At 37.8% G+C, this 24,343-nt stretch overlaps 1 protein-coding gene across 1 annotated transcript in view; it reads right to left on the bottom strand.

Moving 5' to 3' along the window:
- Positions 1-24,343, bottom strand: part of ZMYND8 (zinc finger MYND-type containing 8) — a 48,758-nt gene that overhangs the window by 20,077 nt on the left and 4,338 nt on the right. Inside the window, 6 exon segments of the mRNA XM_041419207.1 lie at positions 52-139; positions 1,435-1,527; positions 2,304-2,417; positions 3,276-3,494; positions 7,883-8,031; positions 18,637-18,707. Of these exon segments, the coding sequence (XP_041275141.1) occupies positions 52-139; positions 1,435-1,527; positions 2,304-2,417; positions 3,276-3,494; positions 7,883-8,031; positions 18,637-18,707 (734 nt within the window).

Consider the following 24,343-nt stretch of genomic DNA (forward strand, 5'->3'; position numbering starts at 1 on the left):
AACTATGTCAAGGTTTCATATCTGAGGCTGTAAGTACACATTAATACCTACCCCCATTGTAAATAATGCAGTTGTGCAAAATCCATTTGGCATCAGCCAAAAATGCTTCAGTGCAACCGTACATTTTCTTTTTAACATTCTGTAAAGAAGAAATTACGAATGTATCAGGAAACAGAAATCAGTAAAAAGCGACAGCTTCTTCCTGAATGTTGTGTTCTATCAGTCCTACAATAAATAAAACTGACCCCTGGAGGTGTTCAAGGCCAGGCTGGACAGAGCTCTGAGCTACCTGGTCCTGTGGAAGATGTCCTTGTTCACAGCAGGGGGCTGGAAGGAGATGAGCTTTAAAGGTTCTTCCAACCCAAACCAGTCTGTGATTCCATGACATTTATTTACTGCAGAATTATGATTCTAAATGTTTAAGAATCTCTCAATTTCAAGGTGCCTTGTGACTGCCCTGAAAATGTATGAACTGTCTAAGTTAAATCTAAATAGTGAATTATTTAGATCAACATCTCAAACATTTCCAGAAAAACATGTTTCCTAACAGTGTTAGGAACACAATGTTTCTGCAGAAAAGTCTTTGGTTTCTTCTACTGATGTATTATCACTCCACAGCAGTTTTAATTTTTACAAGACCCAGAAAAAATACTGCTCACCGTACATTAGACAGTATGTTTGATATTAGAGTCTACCTAGTGAGTAAAGCAATTTGATTAAATAAAACCAGTCCCATGGTTTTGTTACCATTCTTTGTACCATAAAGACATCAGCCTCCACTGTAAGGACACAGAGAATGAAAACTTGTCTCTTCACCAGGTCCTGACAGAACAAAGCTCTGCAATGCTTCACTCTTCATTAAGCAATGGAGAATTTCTTCATTATATGTACTTTCAAATTACTATTGAACTGAGAATGAAAGTTCCATTATCCACCCCTTGACTGTTTCTTTTTTCTTCTACACCTCAGGTGCAGTGGAGATTACAGTATTTGTTGAATGATCAGTAAAATGAGTCAGGAATTACCCCTGGATATACATCAAATGGTCCCTAATTAGTGAACCAATGATCCATAATGATCAAATGAAACATAATGCAACACAATGATCAAATGAAAATCCTGCTTTAAGTAGTCCCTCCTGGAAATCATTCATGGAATCAGCTGAATTTAATAGAAGGAAGTCAGGAGTGTAAGCTTGTCTCTTTCACACTATTTTTTCCCAAGCATTTGTTACTGGCTCCGACAAAACAGAGAAGTTCAGTTAACACATGATTGGTTTTAAGCTGTAAATGAACTCATTTTCAAAATAACTAAGAAACCACCCCACCCATGAAAATAATTTCAAAAACCTCTCTCCCCCTGACATCAAGCGTTTTAGAAATGTTACAGATAGCAATCAAACTCAAGACCTTCCTCAGCTAGCTTCATACAAACCTTCTCTAATGTACAAAGGTCCATTGGATGAAAGATATATTCTGCATAATCTGGGTGTTGATCCAGTGAAACTGGCTTTTGAAATGGCTCTGTCTGTTAGGGATAAAAATAACCACACTGGTTACTAATACTGAACAGTTTCATCAATGACACAACACTCCTTTTCTGTGTTATCAGACAAAATTCTTCAAAGGTAATTATAAAATGTTGTGAGGTAATAAATTAATAGTAGAACAACAGGAATTAACAGGAATCTCATTTAGCTGATTTTTCATATGCTGGATGTGACGAATTACAAAAACCACAAAAACTGAGGGATTTGTAAAAGGTACTGCTGTGATTTACAACAAACAATGGCACACATTTTAGACACACTGAAGGAGTTTCCTCAGCATTTTAAAATTATGTGATAGAACCAACTTCTGTGGTAAGAACACTTGCTAATAACAGAAGCTACATTTTCAACACATATACTCAATAATGCAAGTGTCAGTACCTAGGGCTGTCCATATAAATATATCGGGAAGAGATCATGTCTCCACATTCCCCTTTTATGTCTGATATAGCATTGTCCACTTGCAGAGAGTAAGAAACCACCACCTTCCACTGGAAAACCACACTGTACTTTCATTACACCTACTGAGAATACATCCAGAAGTTACATCACAAAAGTACAGTTTAAATGCACTCCCAAACAGTCTGTACAACCTAAACTAGGTTTGTGGTAGACAGGTGGCAGATAGAACAGAAGCTGCTACAGACAGTCTGATAAACTAAACATTTATCATCCACTAAAGGAAGCAAACCCCAGATTATGACAAACACATGATCCAAGTATTTAAAGAAGAAAACAACAAAAATGTCCTTACCCCTGGCTGTTTCATTTTCTGTAGTGCAAACTTCAGTAGATATGATAGCTGTTCGATGGTGAGCATTGTCATTGCTTTACTCTGTGTTTCTATGCATTCTGCAACTGTGATTTTCTAAAAGTTCAGATTAAAAAAACACTTTGTCAGCAAATATTTCCAGATAAATCATTCTCCACTGACACATTCTAGCAGCCAAATGAAAGATAATAGCTGTTTTATAAGAAACAAAACATTTCTGATAATGCAATGCAAGTACATCAGATGCCTGTTTTACCTGGGTTTTGGGCTGTGTATGTTATCAAAAAAGAAGAAAAAAGGAAAAGAGCAGAAAATTATCCAGCATCTTCAAGATCACACAAAGTGAATATGTGAATACATAAAATTCCCAAATACAATATTGGTTCAGAGCAATGTGAGACAGTGAGAAGGTCACCTGGGCTCTAATAAAATAAGTGATCAGAGGAAAACATGCCATAAGCCAATTTCCTTTCATTACAGATATTTGGATGCTAAGTATTCTCTCCCCAGAAACCACTGGAGAGGAATGATCAAATTCTTCCACAGTAACAAAATACCCACTTGTTTATGTAGACCCTATAGTGCTTTTTTCCCCTGCACTGTTGAAAAGCTGATCAGGCCACAAGAAGAAGCACAAGTTAAACTAATGAAAACTTCAGAATGATTTCAAAATTACTGCTGCATGATGAAGAGACCACTCTTTGAAATGGTGCTTCTCTAGAGCTGGAGACACAAAGGAAGATGGAGACTCGTCGTAAAAAGGCAAACACAAGGCAGGTAACACACAGAGAAAAAGTGGTGAAGCAGAGCCACGGATGCCTCCTCTTCTGCACAAGTTTTTCTGGTACCTTGACCAAGAGGCAATTGGAATAAACCCAAAATATTACAGAACACAGAGAAAGCTGCTTAAATCTCAAAACCAAGAAAGAAATCCACTCCTTATATCAAACTAACCTCACATTCTGGGCAAAACCAATCCCCCTCTGGTTCGGCTGTCAGTTTCAGACACTTAGCATGATAAACCCGAGGACAGAGTTCACAGCAGAGGACTTGGCCTTCCCGATGACAAACCCAGCAATAGAAATCATTCCGTCCATCCTGTGGTACAACATCAACAGGGTCTGTGGTGAGTGGCTGCTTCATATAGTAAAACGGACCATGTCTTAGTTCTGACTGAAATGTAGGCAAGAAAAACAGGTTTGGTTTCAAAACAAATTTGCATTTTTTCAAATCATTATAGTCATCATATATAAGCAAACAGCAATTTACAGAGTTTGATTAACATTTATGCAAGCACAGTATCTTAGTCATTGCACAAAATCATTCATAAAGAAGTTTACTGCTTATTCAGATGCTGAATGACAATTTGCACTCAAGACCAGAAATAAATTTTTTGTGGCAAGTGAGGGCATTGAGTGCAAGACATGCAATCCAACAAGAGCCAGCAAACACTTTCAGCTTCAAGAAAGAAGTATTGCTATAGAAGCTATTAGGCCCTCTAAACTCAGAATTCCATGGGGCCGTGCAAGCTAAATACTGAGATATTTAGCAGTGGCTAAACCTGGGACAACTGAAGAGGTTAGTCCTGAAACAAGAAGTTGAACTCCATGCAAATCTGTGCTAGTTTGCAGCAGTTTACAGCTTTGTACCATGAAGCAAGCCAATGCTGATTTTGATTAATAAGACAAACTGTAGAGAAGGATGACAAAGGAGCAAATTCACATCCTGAGCAGCCACCTCCACTAGAGAGATTTCATTCACCACCTAAATGCACATCACAATTTGAGACTCACATCTCTACCGCTTTACCTGCACTAAAAAACAGTATTAACTTTGTAACCTGCATGAACTGCTCTTTGCCTTGAGCCTGACAGCTCAAAGACACAGCTGATGCCAAAACACAAGAAGTGAAGAGCCTGGGATGGTTTAAATGGGTCCAGAGATACCCAAAGTTTGTTATATCATCTTTGAAGAGCTGCTAACATGGAAAACTACTTTCTATTTATTAATGACAAGGGAACTCAAATTCTCTGTTTGATATTCATTATAGGGGTGGTTGGCTGAGGAGGGAAACAGCCTTGAGATTTTGGGCAACTCATTTAATGTGACTTTTTTGTTTGATGTAAAACCACTTGCTTGTAACTTCACTTGCAATTATCCAAACACTTGCAGTCTGAAGAACCATTTTGTTTGATTCTCAGGTCATTTTGCAAGTGTCCTACACCATTTACAAATCTGCAACTTCTGAGACTCTTGAGCTGTCACACAACCACGTGATTCACAGAACAGGGCAACCAGACATGTGCTCTGTACCTTTGAGGCATCCTGAACAAAATCAGTCATATGGGGCATAAATAACGTCCCCAGAAAGCACCAGCATGCCTCTTTGAACCATGGTATTTCTAGATACCTAAAGTTATAAAGGAGGTGAAATTATCTGCAGGAATAAGGGATCTTCAAGGTAGAAGTAGCAACCCACCTTTTAGCTCAAAAAAACCCCAGATTATCCAACACTATACAGTATTTTAGACAAAGAAAGGATGTTATTCATAAACACTCTGCCACCTAAAATTTCACATGATTTTGTGCCATGATTTTGGTGGTTTTCATTTTCTATTCTAGAGATGATAAAGCCCAGAGACACTTTGTTCCCACCACACAAAAAATGGGGAAAGTGTTACTTCTGTACTTTTTATACACACACATTTAATGACGTAACATGACAAGAATTTCAGAAGGATGGTTCTATGAGATCTTGTGGAATAAGTGGGACAGAATAAGGATTTCAGTCCATTTCAAACTAATTACTACAACAAACATTCAAACAAAGAAACCAGAGTGAGGAAGGGAAAGTTGTAATTTCCAGTGCAGAAACATGTTTTGTTTGCAGCTAAGTGCACCACAGCTGTGAGACCATCTCAGTCTTGTATACATGGACAGGCAGCTGTGGGGCACTTCCTCCACTGCAGATAAAGGAAATTACCAGAGGAATTTAATATATATTCTGAATTTGAAGTGGATGTAAGTAGCATATCAACACTAACTTTTTAAGATTCAAAGATTCTGCTTTAAGACAAACATAAAACCTGTCAAACTTCCACAGAAATCATAACATCCAAACTGAAGAGAAGTCAATTTCTGCTGGCAAATGAGATTAATCTGGTTTCTGTTCAAGGATGCTTTTATCATTTAGACATCTATCACCTTATTTTGCCTAAGCCAAGTTCAAGAAACAAAAATAAAAAGGGTTTAGAGACTCAACAAGAGACCCAAACAACGAAACTAAAAGACTGAAAATTAATGATTCAACTGCATCAAAGGACCTTTTCACTTGTCCTAGTCAGAGTAATACGTTTTAAAGAGTTAAAATTTTAACAGTTATTAAAGTTCAAGCTCAACTGGGTGGTAGCTTTAATTTAAAGGCATTATTGAAGTTATTAAGACTTGTAGAATGACAAAGGAAACTGAGGAAAACAAGTAACAGTACTGCAGTGCTGTTTTGGAGAGAAAAGATCACTATTTATATTCAGTTTAAATTAATATTGAAACTAGTAGTAAAACAAGATGACAACTTCAATTATATTACAACTGTCCAATTAAGTGTCAGAAGGTCCTGATTTTTCACTTTAGTTACATTCTACAATTCCTTAATTCTTTCCTTGATTTTCAGCACTTTAAATACTTGATGGCACCATTCTGAAGATCTGTTACTGCACCCACAACATGTAATAGAAAGCTTTGTGCAACTATAATTTGAGTAATGGTATCTTGAAATGTTCAAGTACTATGAAGCACTTTGTAATGTAGAATATTAAGTTAGAGGTTTCCAGGGAGGTTGTCATACCTCAAAACAGATTTAGCAGTCAATCAGAATCACAGCTATCAGCTACATCATACTCAAACTCACCCTGAGAGCAAAACTAGAACCTGCATGCTCAGCTCACATCTGCTCAGCAGTAAAAGAATCTTTAAAAACAGCCCCTGCTACCAGAGAGAGCAGAGTTTGAACCTATTTAGACATGACAATCTTCAGGCATGCCCACTTCAAATTTGACATGCAAGACAACATTAAATGAAAAGCAGCTTGTAAAAGCTAAACAGATGATATTTTCTTGCTAACTTGTATTAAGCACAGCAAAATAAGCAAGTCTGATAGGTTTTCTTCATTAGATACACAACTTTATTCTATCCTGTACAGGTGTGAGATACCTGGAAAACAGAAAAGTATTTACCAAGGGGAATTTATCAAGTTCAACAACTGCAACTGTGTTTTCACATATATTTTTAAATGCAGGAAGAAAAAGTGGAAATTAATACCCAAGGATTCAATTCCACTGTTTGCAAAATTATCCCTGCACTGCACAGTTACAAGTTCAGACTTCAGAGGGGCAAAATCTGCCCAGAAAATGTTCAAGATGTAAAGGAATAAACCCAGGCTTCAATGAAGCTCAGCAAATGCCAAACTGACCCCAGTGCACCTCCACATGATACAGTTACACCTCCTGATTATCCTGAAATAAAATACAATTTATACTGCGTTTTAAGGCCTGATTTATTAACAGCTTCTGTTCCAGGACAAGTGCAGTGAGTAGGAATTTCATTTTCTTTCTTCACCAGTGCAATTGTACCAGGATAATGTGGATGCTCTTATGCCAGGAGAAAGCGCTTTGAACACTCAGAACTTAATCCTGTGTTTATATGACACTGGCAAAAAACCCCGTGACACAAAAAGGCACTTTGAAAAATACACAGGCATGTCATTAGTACATCAGGTGTGAAGTAATTTCAGTAAGGCTGAAAACTGCTTTCATGTACTCTACTCCAAGGTGATACGGATGCTTTGCAACATTTGCTATTCAATACAATTCATATAATCATCATACGATTAATTAGAAATTGTCAAAGACTTGTGGAGTCAAATTCTAAGAAGGACAACAAATGCCATCAATTCAGCATTCAGAAGACAGTAAAAATAAGGTTACAAGCATAAAGACTGAAAAGTGAGCGTGATCCTTTGATTTAACTAGTTTGGTAGGAGTGTATACTGCCTGGAAACTTTAAGGAAGGGGAGGAAATATACAGAGTACCAAGGTGGAGCTGACTAATGGGCAGTAGGAAAGGACTGCAAGCAGATGAGGAACTTCAGTGACATTATGAGACCTTTCTTAATCTAGGTTATCATACTACTGAACATTTCCTGCTAAGGGTTTTAATTAAAAAACAGCTATTTTTGGTTTTGCTATTGTTATTATTCATTGTTGTAATTATTCATAACAATTCTGTTCCAAATTGCATTTATTGGTTATACATCTTATTACCTTTATGAAATCACTAAGCAGAACATAGGTGGTCTTTTTCAACAGATGTAAAACAATAATCAAAGAGCATTCAAATAAAAATTACAATACCAAATCCTACCCCCACTACATTCAAAAATTAATATCCATTCCTTAAGAATACAAAAATGGAGCTTCCTTGAAGAAGACTGAGCTCCTGATCAGCTATCTCTACATCTTCTACTGCTTCATATTCTAGCATAATAAAACCATGGCTTCTCTTACCTGCTCTTTATTATTACTGTTCAATAGACCAGGCTTCTTTTTCTTTTTTATAGGACTTGTGGATGCATCTTGAGGTGAGTGGCCGTTGGAGGAATGTGGAGGGCTGGGAAATTTCCGTTTTTGTGCTGCACGTTCAGCAGAGCCAGGATCTGTAACAGATACAAACTGTGTGGGTAAAGACTGCAAACTGATGAAAAACGTTCCAACAATGTTATGGTTTGTCATTCACACCCTTCAAAGATTTTTATTTCATCTTTTAAAATAAGAGCATTTGCAACTTCATTCTCTCAGAACAAAATTTCAGTACTCCCTAAAGAATACAATTACTCAGCGCAATTAAAAAGAACTTACTGCTATTTTCCAAAAGAAACAAGTACACAATCAGTTGTAAAGGACAGTCATAGAATTGTGATATGATTCTGACAAAATACAAGTGAAATTTCATCACAGTTGGGTCAACAAGTTTATTTTTTACTTAAGGTTTCAATGCATGCAACAAAACAAAATGATACATAGAACCACAGGGATCAGAATTCAACAATATCATAAGAGGAACAACCAAACCATCCCCCTAATATTTAACTGCACAGAAAAAATTAAAAACTGCAGTGGTTTTGGCCACTTTCTACACAAATCTATGGAAAATATAGTGCTATATGATGACTTCTGATTGACCAAAAGCTTGGTTAACATGTGTCAAGATAATATTTAGGGAAACTATAAATAAATATGAAAAACGCATGAAAATATAGGTGGAGGGACATATAACTGAAAGAGAGAAAACAAATGTAGAAGTGTTTGCCCATCCTGTGTTTTATTATCCTAGAATAGCTACACCAGGCTAACAACATCTGGAACTTCAACAATTTCAACCATTCTAGAAGTGACTACCACTAGCTCTGTAGGCACAGTGACTCCAGCAGACATATTACTGTCAGCTCTAAGAGGAACTCTTCTGTTGACATAAACTATAAAACGCTGGCAAAATGTAGTAAAACTGGTTTAAATAAACAAACAAAAACCTGTCATGTTTTGAGCTTTGATACCAAAACCTGTGACTTTTTTCCCTTCCCACACACCCCTCCCCTCCCCTTTTACACATACTGGCAGCATTTAGCACCAGTTATCTGCTGACATGCCTTGGCTGAAATCAATCAATACAATGTGTCTGAGGCCATTATTGTTACTTGCTGTGTTTGGATTCAAGCAAATCTGCCTCCTGCTCCATTTAGCCCAAAATTTAGATTGATTTGACAATACAAAGAGCTGCTATGTCACCTACATGTGTGAAAAATACGTCTGTTTCCTCCCCTCCTTAAGCAACTACGACAATAAAAATGCCAACAGAGTACAAGTCTGCTGACAGCAAACTCAGAGGGTTTGTCACTTTAGCTGATTATGCACAGAAGGTGGCAGAAGAACTCCTTGGGCTGGGATATGCTTCATATATCCCAAGAGCTGTGTTAATCCTGGAAGAAACTGCAGCATCAGTGTCAGCTAAACCAAAGCTCACAACTAAATCAAATTGATCAAACTTAAAATCAAACAAGCTCTGAATGCTATTTTTTTTCATGAAAGTAGAATGGAGCTTTTTCAGCATGGGAGCTGTTTGCATTCAGAGTGACCCACAAAAAACAGCATCATACCATGTCTTTTCTCATCTTCTCACCATCACATTGAAGTCTTTGTTTCTTTATTATTATTTGCAAACAATATCTTCAAAGGGGTCTCTAGGCCCAAGTTTCTCACCAGAAAATAAAGCCATCCCTGTAACTCCCTAAAGAGATTTGGGCTTTTATTTCCAGATTGTGCCTACATAGGCACACCTTAAACCAGGAGGTGAAATGGACAGTAGAGTTTTTTGCTCTTTGCCTTTATTTCTTTCTTCCAGGCACAAAACTGCCACCAGTGAACACATCTGAAGTCTCCTTTCAGCTCTTCAGCCTCAGACTGTGAGGTTTACAAAGAAGCTGTGACACTGCACATTGTGTCTCATGCCTAAGTATGAAAATCACCAGTAAAGTTCCTACACCCTTCACACGACCCATTTCAACTTTTAAATGTTGCTTCTTTCCTAAACTGATTCAGGGTCAGGAAAGTGTTAAACTGTTATTAGCTAAACCAGAACTGAATGACTATTCAGTCACAGCCAAATCCAAGCCACAATTCAGCAGAAAAGGTGCTGATTCAATACTAATCTTATGAAATGGTCACACAAACATGTATGTTTGGCTAAGTAATTTTAAAAACTACTTAAAGTGATGTAATTTTCCTCCTTGGTTCAAGAAGCCTGAGTATACTGGGGATTTTCAAATCAACTAGTGGTGACTCATAGACAACATACAAAAACTGACCTGAAATACACTTCCTTTTTTTTTTTTTTTCAGCTGGCAAGTTATTCAAATGCACAGAGGTTTTCTTGAAGCAATGTAACTGGAAAAATTAGAGGAATAGACAGGAAAACAGCAATGTACAGGCATATTTCTTCAGATTTAGTTGTGCTAGTGGAATAGGCCAGCGTCTTGAACTACCACAGTGTGTTGCCAATTTACCAAAATGAGGGACCTGATATCGTGAACACGCTTTTAATTCATTTCACGTAACAAAAGAATGGTAGCATCTTCTTAAATTGTTTGAGCTATAGTTTTCTATTCTAATTATGATTTAAAACTGCATTTTGTGTGAATTTCTTTCAGCAGGAATACTCTGTTTAGCACAAACTGCTGCTTCTCCCTCCCTGGCTCTCCCAGCTGTGTGAACAGAGCTCCCGTAGCTGAGTTGTGAGCCAGATCAAGAAACTGATCCCTGTTAAAACAACATGTAAGAAGGAAAGTTAATTTTTCATTTTGAATCATTTCCCTAGTGTAGGGTTACTTAAAAAAAGTGAAACAAATCTGGGGGGAAAGAACAAAAGAGGCCAAATTTAAGCTGTGCAATAACTTGATGACTGTAGCACTGCTTAAGGGGTGGATTCAAGTTTCTGCTCCAAAAGGGAACAGACAGAATTTCTATGATCTCTTCTATGATAAGAAAATATTTCTCAAAAAGTGTTTAACGAGCAAGAATGGTCTCACCTTAGGAAGGATCTCACCAGGCCAGCTGGTCACCACTTGCTTGTGATTGTACAATTTTCCTCCTCCTACTGAACTCCCATCACACCCTGAGCATGTCATCCTGATCCAAACTTCTCACTGATAAACCAATTGTACTAAAAATATTAATTTTTCCAAGCAACCTTAGTCTACTTATTTACTGGGTTTTTTGTGTGATTTTACTTTCTTAACACCACTTTAAAAATGGGTTTCCAGCTCAAGTGAAAAAAATAGACACCTGAAATAACTTTTGAAATTCTCATTAAAAGTTCCCTGGTTTTGCATCACTAGGTTAGTATTAATTGGTCTGTGATGTTGTCAAGCTTGACAATAAGCACCTCTGAGTGCTCTTACAAATCATTCACTGGGGAGCAACAAGCTAACCTGAGCTCCACCTGAAGCTTACATCTTTGTTTCTGTATGCCATCATGTGACTAAAGGATTAGTAACTACTGCTCCCAGGGGATAGAATAAAGTATACTTCAACCCTAAAGCAATTTCATTTCACACTTTATGACTGCTTTGTAAGTCCAACTTTACGTGATGGCAATGCACTTTGTAAGCAGATAACTACAGTAGTGACTTACTATAGTTTAGCTTAAAAAATTATAAAAACAAACAAAAGTGTATTATTTATATCAGAGATCTTATCTTGCTGCAGCATATGGAACACAGACCACAAACAAATATTTTTATACTTTGTATATTGCAAAGTGCTGCACTGTAAACACTCCATAGCAGGGATCCCTGACAACCGAGAATTCTCGCTTTTCTCAATAGAAGCAGGTGCCAACTCAGAAAACCTGTAAAAGTAGGATGTTGTTTTCTTTGCTTTTCCTGTGATATTTAAATGTAACCCTTCTTGAAAACAAGCAGCATCAAGATGTCTTACTGTAAGAACAAAGCATAAACTGCTCAGTACCACAGACTGACAGTGACACCCCCTTATGCCCTTCTTGCCATACTTCTTGTTACTTTTTCAATTTAAAAACTTAAGCTAAATGCAATCAAGGCAATTCCAGACTAAAACAATGGTGAAATCATGTCTACATATGTATTTCTAGAAACCTCTTACATTTGGATTATTTTCTATCCCAATAAAGCCTTAATGAAAGCTGAAACCCACACCTAAGTCAAGGCTTCACAGCACCCTTCCACAAATAAAATTAGTTTCCTTTTTCTTTCTCCAACACTGTGGTTCGTTCACCCAGGAAGCAAGATACTTTGGAAAACTGATATGGCCTAAATCAACAACCTTAAAATTTAATTTCAGTTCAGTCAGCCAAGCAACAAGTCCCAGAGCTGAAAGTGCCAGTATAAGGGAAAAGGATGGAAATGTGACTTAGACCAGGATATGTTGCCTTAGCCCCTCATCCTCAATGCAATGGATAGCAAGGCAAATGAGAAAAGCCTGAGTAAACCAGAATTACAATAGAGCACAATTTTCAAATTAAACCTTACCAAAAAGATAGGCAAACAAAATAAAAGCCTTCCCAAAAAGCGTGAAAATCGCAGGATAATATCTTTTACTGTGAGTGAAGAGCTAACCTTCTTTGAGATTGTGTGGATGGGAAGAAAAGTTTTGCATTTCAAAGTGCAGACAATAAAAAAGAAAATCTTAACTACTTTCATGAAGAGTATTACTTATTCAAATTCTGTACCTAGTTTTCTTAAATTGTAGATATAAAGCCTATTAAAAATGAGCTGCTTACTGCTTGGAGAATAAAATTTCTGTTCGGGAAATTTTCAGAAAGTGGTAAGAGGGAAAGTAAGAAACACATAAGAAACAACAACAAAAAAAAAGAAATTAAAAAAGCTTTTCAATATGATTTGTGATAAAGATGGTAAGATTAGCAGTCATTTTGGTTCTCCAGGAGCCAGAAACAGCAATGTGTTTTTCAGTGAAAGCATTACTTTAGCCTCACAGGAGACATCAGTAAACTGAGACTTAGTTACAATGAGATTCCTGTGATCTAAGCAGGTTTTTGATATCTCAGTGCAAGGGTTCAAATATGCAAAATTCTGAATAACATTTCCAACTGGAAACACAACACAGCCATGTAAGACACTCAGCAAAGTGTCACTTAAAGTTTATTCCCAATGCCATGCTATGCCTTTCATTATGGCACTAACAGTTCTGCCAACATCTGGTGAACCAAATCAAAGAATTAAATTCAATAAAATGTAAAAACCCAAAAATTTATTAAAAACAGTTGCATGAAGAATTAATTTGATGGATTTAAAAAACAGCTGTAAGAAGGCAGTGTGAGAGAAGATACAAGAAAAGAAAGGTGACTGAAGATTGCTTAAGCTGCCATTACCCTGAAGAAATGTGTATCTATACCTTTAGATGGAACAAGAAACAAAATCACCTAGACTGCCACTCCTTCTCAAAATCTCTGAATGCCTGTACTTTAAATGGCATGGAGTGCAATCAATGAAGAAAACTGACAGAAAACATAGCAATACTTGCTTGTCCCATTTGATAGAACAGGTTTAGAAAAATTCCAGAACTTTGAAGCCTTCCAGTTAAATTTATTATCCTGATTTTTCAAATCTATTGCCTGTAATACTTTAGAAAGGGAAAATATCTTAAAAACTTAATAAAATCGTGGATAAATCTGTTAGAACTTACACTCAGCTTTGAGGAATTTTAATTTTCTGCCAGAGTTGTGAAACATGATGCAGTTGCAACCAACCACTAAAGCCCTGTTTACATTCCAGAAACTTCAACCGATGTAATTAACCCAATCCAGTTACTTAACGCAATAAATAACAGAGGTCAGCTGTGGTTGTGTAAATTCTGATGAACTCCTGCCACGTTACAGTCTTACACAAGTACAAAAAGACACTGTTAGTTGTTTCTTCACTGTAGGACTTTGGGAGATAAAGAAAAAGAAATACTTCCCAACAACTTGCAAGGTAAGAGCTGAAAGGCAAGGATAAGCTGGAGCCTGGCTGTGGGGGACTTGCTGTCCCAAGGCCCTCCTAAGGTGGGACTGCTGATAGCAAGGGCTCTGCACGAGAGACAGAAGCCCAAGGCTGCACTTCTGTTCCCTGCAGGAGTCTCAGCTTCACACTAGAGTAAGAATCTCATCTCTGTGTGATTAAATACTTGGTATCACTACAAAGAAAGCTGATAGAGATGTACTATTATGAAACTGTTACAAAATGTATCATGCATTGTCAGAATTCCATTTAATTAGTCATTTTTGTATTTATATTCATTGTATCTGAACATTTTACCACTGAGAGGAGCTCCTAACACCAAAGACTTTAACACAAACCTGAAAAAAAATCCAAACCTGTAAATGTCAGAATTCTCCCCGTTAAGCAGTAGGACCTAAGTAAATTACTTTATGCCAAGCAAAGACCATCTAATGACCAGCTGTCCCTGCTGGGGCAAGGCTGCTCCCAGCAATGTCCAACATCTGCTCAACTCCCCAGTAATCTGGTTCAGTGAGAGAAGCAGGTACAAAACAACCTCTCCACCCAAGTCCTGAGAGCCAGCAGAAGTGCAAAGGCAAAGAGACATGTGACTGATGATGGCAAGAAGAGAGTTAAAGAGCTCCTTTTGACTGGGCACTAAATAGGCAATGGTTCCAGTATTAGCTGAAATACATAAAAAGCTACATGGAAGCCCATCTGCCACCACAGCTTGCCACTGTTAGCAGCTAAGTTAAACTAGCAGAGAGGATTTAAAAAAAAATTCTTCCAGGTTATCAGGAAGAAAACACTCAGTGGAGAATTCATTCTGTCCAAAGAGAACAAGTACAAGCGAAGACAGAATTTGCACTGAAACCACAACCTGGAAATATTTAGACATTTATCCAGAGACCTTGCAAGCCCCATCTTGAAATATTTAATAAACCTTGTTTATTAAAAAGTAGTCCACAAGGCTGGAGCAGAAATATAATAAAATGTTTCTGTTGGACATGTCAATATATCATAAAGAAAGGACAAAATATAATCATGCAGTCCACAGCCTCTCTCCTTCACTAAAGAGCAATCCTCTCTTCGCTCCATTTTCTGTTTTTGGATTCCTTGGATCTTGGACTCCTGTTTTTGGATTCTCTTTAAGCTGTCATTTCCCACTTCCAGTTCTCAGATGCCTTATGCTTTCTTGTTCTCATCAAGAGAGCAGTGTATTTTAAAACCTTATCTTTAACAAGGCTGCACAACTTATAAGCAGATCTAAATTATAACTGCTAGAGTTACTCTACTCCTCTTTCCCACCTTACTAGGTATATGTCCCCACAACTTTTTGGAGACAGGCACTTGTGTTTAACAGGAGGGTTAATCAGTTCATGATTCAGGCAAAATCTGGTACTACAAAAAATGATCAATTTTCTGCTAGATCAGCTACTTGACACAATTGACTGTGCAACAGCAGAAGCATTACAGCCAGCAAAGGAGAAGGGTAGAGAAACGCAGTTGCATATGTAGGACTCCACAGCCCTGACCCCAGCTACAGACTTGCTTCAGCTACCACAATATAAAGCAAGAAGTGTCAGTGAAGGCTTTCAGCTCTGCTTTCATTCCAGCCAAGCTCTGTCTAAATGCTTGCTAACAAAGCTCCACACTTCCTGCACCCAACTGGTGTATTCCTGCCTTCTCTCTTACACCACTTCTGGCAGTTCACCAAGCTGTTTCAGCACATTGAGCTAGTAGAAAACTGCTCATGTTTTATGGTTCAGTTAGTTTCCTGCCAGCTTAGGTATGGAAGGAAGTGGATAAAACTGCAGCACTGAGCAGTTTGACCAGCTCAGGCTGCTTTGAAACCACCTAGACCAATTCAAAGGCTGCGCTCAGACCCATGTTACAGATTAAACAGTGCATGGTTTAGTTTAGCTTAAACTGAACTGCAACTGAATTATAGCAATTAAACTGCTTATACTAAAACAAGAATGTTCATGAGGAGGTCTGCATGAGGCTAATTGGTATTACAGCAATTAAATTTGCTTCCCTACAACTTTCTCTAGACACAGCCCCAGATGAGCTGTACAAATCATAGGTGGGCAAGCAAGTTACAGACTTGCAGCTCATCTGCTGCTCAAGGTCAAGTCTGAAGTTGTGCAGTGCCATGGACTGATCTCTTGCACAGGCTTCTCACACATCAAAAAACCCAAACAAAGCACAAAGAGCTGTGTGCTCCCCACCAGATTTGCCTAGATAGGGTCAACTTCCTCAACTATATTCCTTCCAAGACACACAAAGCAAAACTCTGCACAAGCTATTTACTGCAAGTGGAGACATTGCTGCCACCATCCCACCAGTTGAGAACTTTGCTGTACTTTTTCTGCCTTGCACAGAGCAGAATAACAGTTTTGAAATTCTGGTTTGTGACTTCTCTGCTGCAGAAATGCTGCACTGAACTATCAGAGAAGCTTATTTCATCTCAATAACCGGAGCCCAGAAAGATTCATTACACCAGGCCTGTAATGGGGCCAGTTCTTGGAGATGACATTTATGATTCTTTTATTTTCTGTGAGAAACTGTATTTTCAACTATTATTAAGTTATATCACTAATTTACAGATTAGGTTGGGTATACAACAAAGAGAAATGGTTTACAGTTAAGTCTAAAGAGTTCTTTATATCTCACATTCTTCACTGGAAAAAATAAGCCTGTAAGGGCTTGGGATGGGTGGTTGTTATTCTTGTCCTTGGAGTGGTGCTGGCAGGGGTTTTATCAACATACATGTTAAATTTAACAAACCAGCTAAAGCAAATCAGTATCTAGCTAAACAAATACCAATTCCCTTCTTATTAAAGTGATTCAACACTTGCTAAGTTTTATCTCTACTATGGTGATACAGAAATACCATTTTACATCACTCCCACTGGTATTTAAAGCACTAGGAGAACATCTATGCATGGACCAGTGGCTTCCACAAAAGGACAGCTTGGGTCAACCTAAACCAGCACCGTGGTGAGACTGGCTTTGGCATCAGCTGGTTCAGGGATTTGCAACATAAACAGTATGAAAACCCAAGTCCCTTTCTGCCAGGTTAAATCCCTCTGAACTGACCACTTCTAATTGTTAAGAGCCCACAATGCAAGGGAAGCTGCAAGATCATGTGTGTGAGAAGACTGGGACATGACAGACTGAGCTTTTCAATAACTATGATATTAAATCAGCTCACTATCCTAAAAAGCTTTATCTTAATCCTACTAACAAAAAGCAAAAAGTTTTCTGTGGGTTTAATTCATTGAAACAACATATCCTGAGGTCAGGACAGCACTAGAACTACCACGAGGAAATGGAAGCTTTTTGTATGGCCCATACCTGTTTGTGGCTGATTCAAGCACCAGAATCAAAACATAAACATCTACATAAGTAGATATCAGATTTTTAAGTGTCTTTTAGACATAAATTACGTCAGAGTAACATAAGTAATGGTTTAGCTCAGTTAAGGTATGCAGAACTCTTACTAGTACTAGAAAGTGGGCCAGAGTTTCTAAGGAGAAATAAAGATGAAATCTCATGAGCAGCTAAATGTATCTAATAACCCCCATTGTATGTTATACAAAGTTCTTATGTTATCAAACTCTTTCACAAACAAACTGGTCACTACAACAGCAGAAAAATGTTTCAGCTTTGAAATTGGTTAGAAAGTTCAAGTGGCTGGGATGTGACAAGCACCACAAAGGAACTAAGTGGTGGTGCACAGAGTTGGGAACTCACCCCAGTCAGTAGCAATCATTAAAACAACAAAAACATTTACTTTTTGCTGGCTTAGAAAACTGAAATACAAAGAGAAGTAAATACTGAAAGCAGTCCAGTAGTGCAGACTGACATAAAAGATCAGAAGGAAAGGAGGGAGAACAAGGCAGGGAGAAGGCACAAAACGAGTTAGTGTATCTCTTCTGAGGTGTCAGATCACATGCCTCACCTAACCACACCTTGAGAACTCTAACAATAAATTTACTGTCTGTTAGTACAAATAAGACCTGAATCCAATTTTATAGCCATGTTATCCAGCCAAGCTCCCTCATTAAAAAACATGTGCCATGTCTTCAAGACAATCCCACCTGCACTTTCAGAGTTAACCAGACTTGTGAGCGCTGCTGTAGGAATGTGAAGAGTAACTGGGTATGTGCCAGAACTTCAAAAGGATGGTAGTAACTATTGCTGCTGTTTTAGAGTAATGACTTTCAGGTAAACTCAGCTGCAAGTACAAAAGGGGATGGACAGGAATGAATGTCCATGAAATACATACTGCTCAGGAGACTAACTTCTGTGGAAACAGAAATGCTACTGTGATTCTTTTTCTTAGAATAAAAAGAATTCATTACTGTAGGAAATACTGCCTTAATAGTTTTGCTGCTATTCCTACTTTCTCCTGTCTTCCCAATCTAGAAGCACTACTTTAGAGGAAGCCATGATAAGTGATACAAGAGGTTTCTGTTTTTTGGTAATTTAACCTTAGTTATTCATAAACCTGAAATAACACTGAAATATTTGCATGTGTAGAGTCGATACATAATGAAAACCAAGGAAAAATTAAAACACTTCCTAACTACACTAGTCATTGTAAAAAATACAGTGACTCTTGAGCCTCCACTCAAGAGTAGCTTCATGGTAGATGACACACCTTCACTATCCTGGTTTACAAATAATTGTATTGTAGAACCTAATTGAAATATTCCTCTTACTCACCTTTGGATCGAGTGGAGATGTCCATCCCCTCCACCACCTCCTGCTCTGCCTTTATTTCCTCTTCAGCCAAGCTGCAGGATTCAAAAAGGTGAATTAGAATACTTTATGGACTGTATTAATCCCATGACTAACTTCTATCCATTAAATTCAACCAACACTGTCAAACACAGCTACATTAAAATTTCTGATGAAATGAAGGTTTGCTGTTTGCCAGAGCTACATTTGATACACTGATACATTGATCAAACCACAGCGAGAAACAATCCAGGTACACACATATGCTGCAAGGCACCAAGCACAAAAATTACATTTTTGTACCAAAGACAGTCTTGTAACATGTACTGAAGATTATGGCAATGTATGTATGAACTGTGTGTGTGTGTGATAGACAAACAGGAATTCTGTTCCTTGCAGCTTCTAATCTCAGATAAACCACGGGACAGATGCCTGCCAACATTTAAACGCTCATCAGCATTCGTGAACAGATCAGCTGCAGTAACAGACTTAGCAACAGAGAACAACTTGCAAAATCAGAAGGTAAAATGTAATTTTTAAAACAATAAATAATTTTAAGTATTTTGGAACTAGACTTTATAACAGAAAACTGAGTATTTATCATTTATTGGCAATACAATCCCACCAATTATTAACTGTAAAGAGTAAACAGTATAGAGTTGTTACCATTCAATCTTACACAGCCAGTTTTCATTTGCTCCAGGCAGGATTAAATTATTACAAAGTACATCTGACTTTCTGATATTCTACTTGTGATAGTCTAAAGTGGTGCCATTCAAGAAAACAAGTCAATCAATTTGGCTTGTTAAGTCACTTTGGAGAAAGAAGATGGAAGGGAGAGGAAAAATGAACATAATGAACACAGAGTTACAGAGCAGTCCTGGAGAAGCAACTACCCTAGATGAAAGGTAAAAGAAAACACATGATAATGAAGCAAATCCAAATTCAAAATGATGGACAAATGGGGCTCTGGAGCTTCAGGCAGGTTTTCAGTGTCCACCAGAGCACAGCAGCCATGAGGGATGCAGATCCTCTCCTGTACAGGGACAATTTACCCCTCAGTCTGCTAATGGAAGTTGTTGCTGATAGCAGTTTGCACTGATATGGCAGATTATGAATTTCTGCTGCTATGGAGTGGGCTGAGATTCAGCCACCCCAGCTCCAGGGACAGGGCCAAGAGGGCAGCTGGAGACCTTTGCCTTAGCCAGTGTGTATAAATCTGCCTGAGACATCTCATCAGAGCTCGGAAACAACAGTGAGGACTTGGTTACATTTACACCAGAGAAACTCTTCAGCCTGACAAACAGTTTATATCAGCAGGAGTTTTGTTACGGGTATAAGTTAAAAGAGAGTCCTTAACAAAGTAAAACTTAACAGCAGAAGGTTTTTTTAGTTTGCTATTTGACAAAACTACTTTTAATCAACTGTGAGCTGCTGGAGGGTTCAGTTGCAATTCTTTTCACAGTTCTAAACAGTACAGTTGTGTCAGCAGAACTTTTACAAATTAACAAAGCTCAATGTATGGAAAACCCAAAGCTCAGAAGTACCACAAATACCAAAAATCATTATTCTCTTTCATTTGGCTATAGAAATCATTTACAAAATAAACTCTTTAAAATCACAAAACACTGAAGGGAAGTTATATTCTACCAGCATCTACCTCCCAACTCATGGACTACCCCGATCATTTCAGGAGCAAGTCAAGGCATCCATGTGACCAGAATTATGGTAAATGTGTAGCACAGTTGACTGTAACACAATGCTTCTCAGATTTATTTTGCATGGGCAGATTAAATGCACAACACAGCCGACCATACTACAATGCTCACACATTTACTATGCATGGGCTGATCAATTATTCTGCACATTTGTTATACCCCTTCCCAGAGGCCTCAGCAAAGAGGAGCTGGCAGTGGCCTACAGACACCAAAACATTTCATGCACCACTTGCCTTTGCCTGTTCCTCTCCTAAGCAAAGGGAAGGGATGGGTTCATTGTTCTCTTCTAATGCTGCACTGGAGGTTTTTTGTTCCCCTACCTCTTTATAAAATCCTATTTCAATACTGACAAACTGTAACAAACCCCATCTTTTTAAAACACTATGAATCAATAACACATAGGTAAATATGCATTCATACCCAGTAATTCTGTAAGACTGGAGTCGTCTGGCAGTGCACATGAACTGCTTCTAAAATACAGGTCCAGTTCCAGACACAGACTAGGACATACAAGGCTTTACAGGACTCAGGTTGAACACTTATACTCATTTTACATAGGCAGCTACTAAAAGGAATGGTTTCCCCAATCCTTAACTTCTTGTTCCAGAAATCATGCCCATTTTATCCAAATTAGTTCTGGAATGTAACTCACTGTACAGCTGGACATGCAGAAAATGGGAGAGAACCACAGAGGGAGAAAAGGGCACCACCCTTTTAGCAGCCCACATTTAAGTGACATTAAAGCAATCATAATATTCCAGACTCATCCAGATCTATCAGGTCATTTTGTTTAAAACACAGCCTTGTGGGAACATGGTACAACATGAAAGATACAGTAGTTGGCACAAATCATTATTACAATCCAGAGAGCTGTGCATGAAACTTGGCTGAGAAATGAGAGTGATGGATCCATATGGCAACACCATAGCAGGAACTGCTCCCACCACCCTGGCCAAAGCACCTGGAGATGTTTCAGACTGACTGAGGATGTTCTGTGCCCCTGGGCCCAAACCCAGCACTGCAGGGCGTTACAGGGCAGGACTCCTACCATTAGTGACAGCACAGCAGGGCTTTTTCAGCTCAGAATGTGTTCCGCTCGTATAAGGAGCTTAATTTAGGAAACTGAGTCAGTTTCCTCCATCGCCCTTTGAAGTGCTTTTGCAATAGTGCTATAAACAAGAAAAAGATTCTTCAGAAACACTTGTAAGGTGAACAAAGTATCTTGCAAAATCTTGATACAAAGAATCATGGAATGATACAAGGCTTGCCTTGGACAGGACCTTGAAGATGATTTAGTTCCAAACCCCTGCCACAGGCAGTGATGCACACATCACATAAAGGATGCCTGAAAAGAGCCTTCCCAAAGATTTTAAATATAAATGAGCAGTCAAAACTGCATTCTCCACTTGACAGCAAGGTTCTCCACTGTTCTCAGCAATGGAGGAGCACATTTCCCTAAACTCACACCAAATCCAGCAATTACCTACTGCACTATGAAACCTGAGCCTCAGAGGAACAGAGGCATCTCCACATTCTCTGCAATTAATTAATCTTTTAAGGGCACAAACATTTCAGCATATAAGAAAACCACAGAGACTGTTCTGAAAAAAAAAATCCCCATGTTGGTGGGGAACAGTTAAATAAAAGTTGTTAGACACAGCTATAAAAGACACTGAACATTTACAGCTCTTCAAAAGCACCTCCCATTGCTTTATTTGCTGTAATGTATAATGACTTCCACAGCATGACATTGTTTGAATGTTGGCAGTGATGACTGTAGTGGTCATCTTTGAGATTCAAGTTTATAAATACATACCAGCAATTCATAGCAAGTTTACAGTAACTTTTCTAAAGCTGACATCTTTTCATCTTTGCACCATCCACCAATACATGGAAAATTCTGAAAATGCTTTATAAAGCACAAACTTCCAAACGCAGACATTAGCAAAAGATTTCCAATTAAAAAATTCAAGAAAAACAGGCTCTTAATCAGTTACCTTACTACTACCCACAATAAAATAAAAGGAAAATTAAGACCAGCAGCAAAATAATTAAAAACAAGTATCTCTTTCCATGGAAACAATAACTGTGTGGTCAAGTAGACTATTGTAGAGAGTTTTATTTCGAGAATTCATTTTTACAGGGCTGAGAGCAGCTATTTCAGCCAGTATGTTACTGTCATGCATGTATGAATGGGATGCTCTGAGGCTGCAGATCAGAAATGATACTGGAATATACTCAATTAAGTACCTAAATGAATACAACAAATAGCTTATGTAATTCTAAAAGCTACTCTTATTTCCTCATTAAGATGAATGAACACAGAGAAACACGTTTTAAGAACACAACTGAAATTTAAGCTTTGCCAGTTTCCCTGTCAAATGACCAGAAAACCAATTAATCATTTAAAACTTCCCTACTCATATTGACAAAACTTGCAACAACAACAACAAAAGTTTTTTTTTCCTAAAATGTTAAGCTAATTGTTTTCATACAAACTAGTTTAGCATGTCTGAATGAGGGTAGAAGGGGTGGAGGTTATTCCTTTGGGGAGAGTTGGGCACAGAAAGAAAAAAAAAAAGGATTACAAACATACAAGATTTATTGATACCTAGGTAAAAATGGAAAAATAACTTAGCTGCCTAATTTTAAAATATGTTCTCTACCAAACTGAAGAGAGGGTGGGTTGTTTTTTTTTTTTTTAATATAAAATTCAGGCTTTCAAATTTCATATCCCTGAATTATATACTGACTTTCCTGTTTAGGAAAATCATTCCTTTACTAATAGTAGTACTTACCTGAGAAAATGTACATATACAAGAATATATAAATATGCTCTAATCCATAGTAACTACAAAGAGCAATTAAAAGTTGCAGATGAACTACTGCACCTTGACATTTAACCAAGAAAAACTGACAGATATGGAAAACCACTCGAAACAGCTAATGCCCACATACACAACCTAGATCTACATCAGGGAATAACACATGAATTTCAGATAAAGAACTACATATTTCTGGAATTCATTTTTCCTTTTAATTAACAAAAAACAAAACAAAAAAATAACCTGATTAAAGACTATAAGCACTAAAACTGAATTTCATCTTTAAGATAATTCCTGCCTCTCATGCATCACATTTGTGAGCAGCAATTCTAAATAATGATTCCAAAAAAACCTGCATTCAATAAAGATTTAAAACCAAAAACCACTATTTGCATGCCATTGCTGAATAAATAGCAGCTTTGTATGAGCACTCACCTATAACAGTCTCTTACTCATCGGTAGCTATGCTATTTATGCAGGGCTCTTAAAATGGCGTCTGCCAGCACTGCACTGCCTCACTCCTGCTCTGGAGCTAAAATGGTAGCACTTTGTTCAATACCAGCAGCTCCTGTTTACACAGCAGGGCAAGATTCAAAGCCAGCGACTAAATATCAGAAATGGTAAAGAAGGACCAAAGGACACCTGACATCCGAACGTTTAACTAAAAAGGCACAAGATAGGGAGATTTGTGAAGTCACAGGTTACTAAGGAAATCACTCAATTTTAGCTTCACCCTCCAGTGTGAGCACCTCATATTTTGCATTTCCTTTTGCAGAATTCCCTGCAAAGTATTCCATGTGTATTAAGTAAATAACACTCTGTATTAAGTAATTAATATACACAAAAGGCTCGTTCAGATATCTATGCACAGCAATGTTTAAGCTGGTTACCTGTGATAACAAGCAAAGTAACTATTTTTCATTTAAAGAACATTTCAGTTCTTTTTAAAACCTTACTCTTATTCGGTGCCCATTCAAAATAGCTGCACAAAAGACAAAAATCAGGGGAGGGAGGGGGATCCTTGGTGTCACACAGTCATCTTTAAGTCTATAAACTATACAGCTGAGGCCCAAGCAAGGCAACCAAATAGCTACAGATTTTAGATGCTACAAATATAATTTGAGAACAATCACGCTTGAAAGTAAAGGC

The sequence above is a fragment of the Onychostruthus taczanowskii genome, unplaced genomic scaffold (assembly GCF_017590055.1).
Source record: "Onychostruthus taczanowskii isolate IOZ18803 unplaced genomic scaffold, ASM1759005v1 scaffold60, whole genome shotgun sequence".
Lineage (NCBI taxonomy): Eukaryota > Metazoa > Chordata > Aves > Passeriformes > Passeridae > Onychostruthus > Onychostruthus taczanowskii.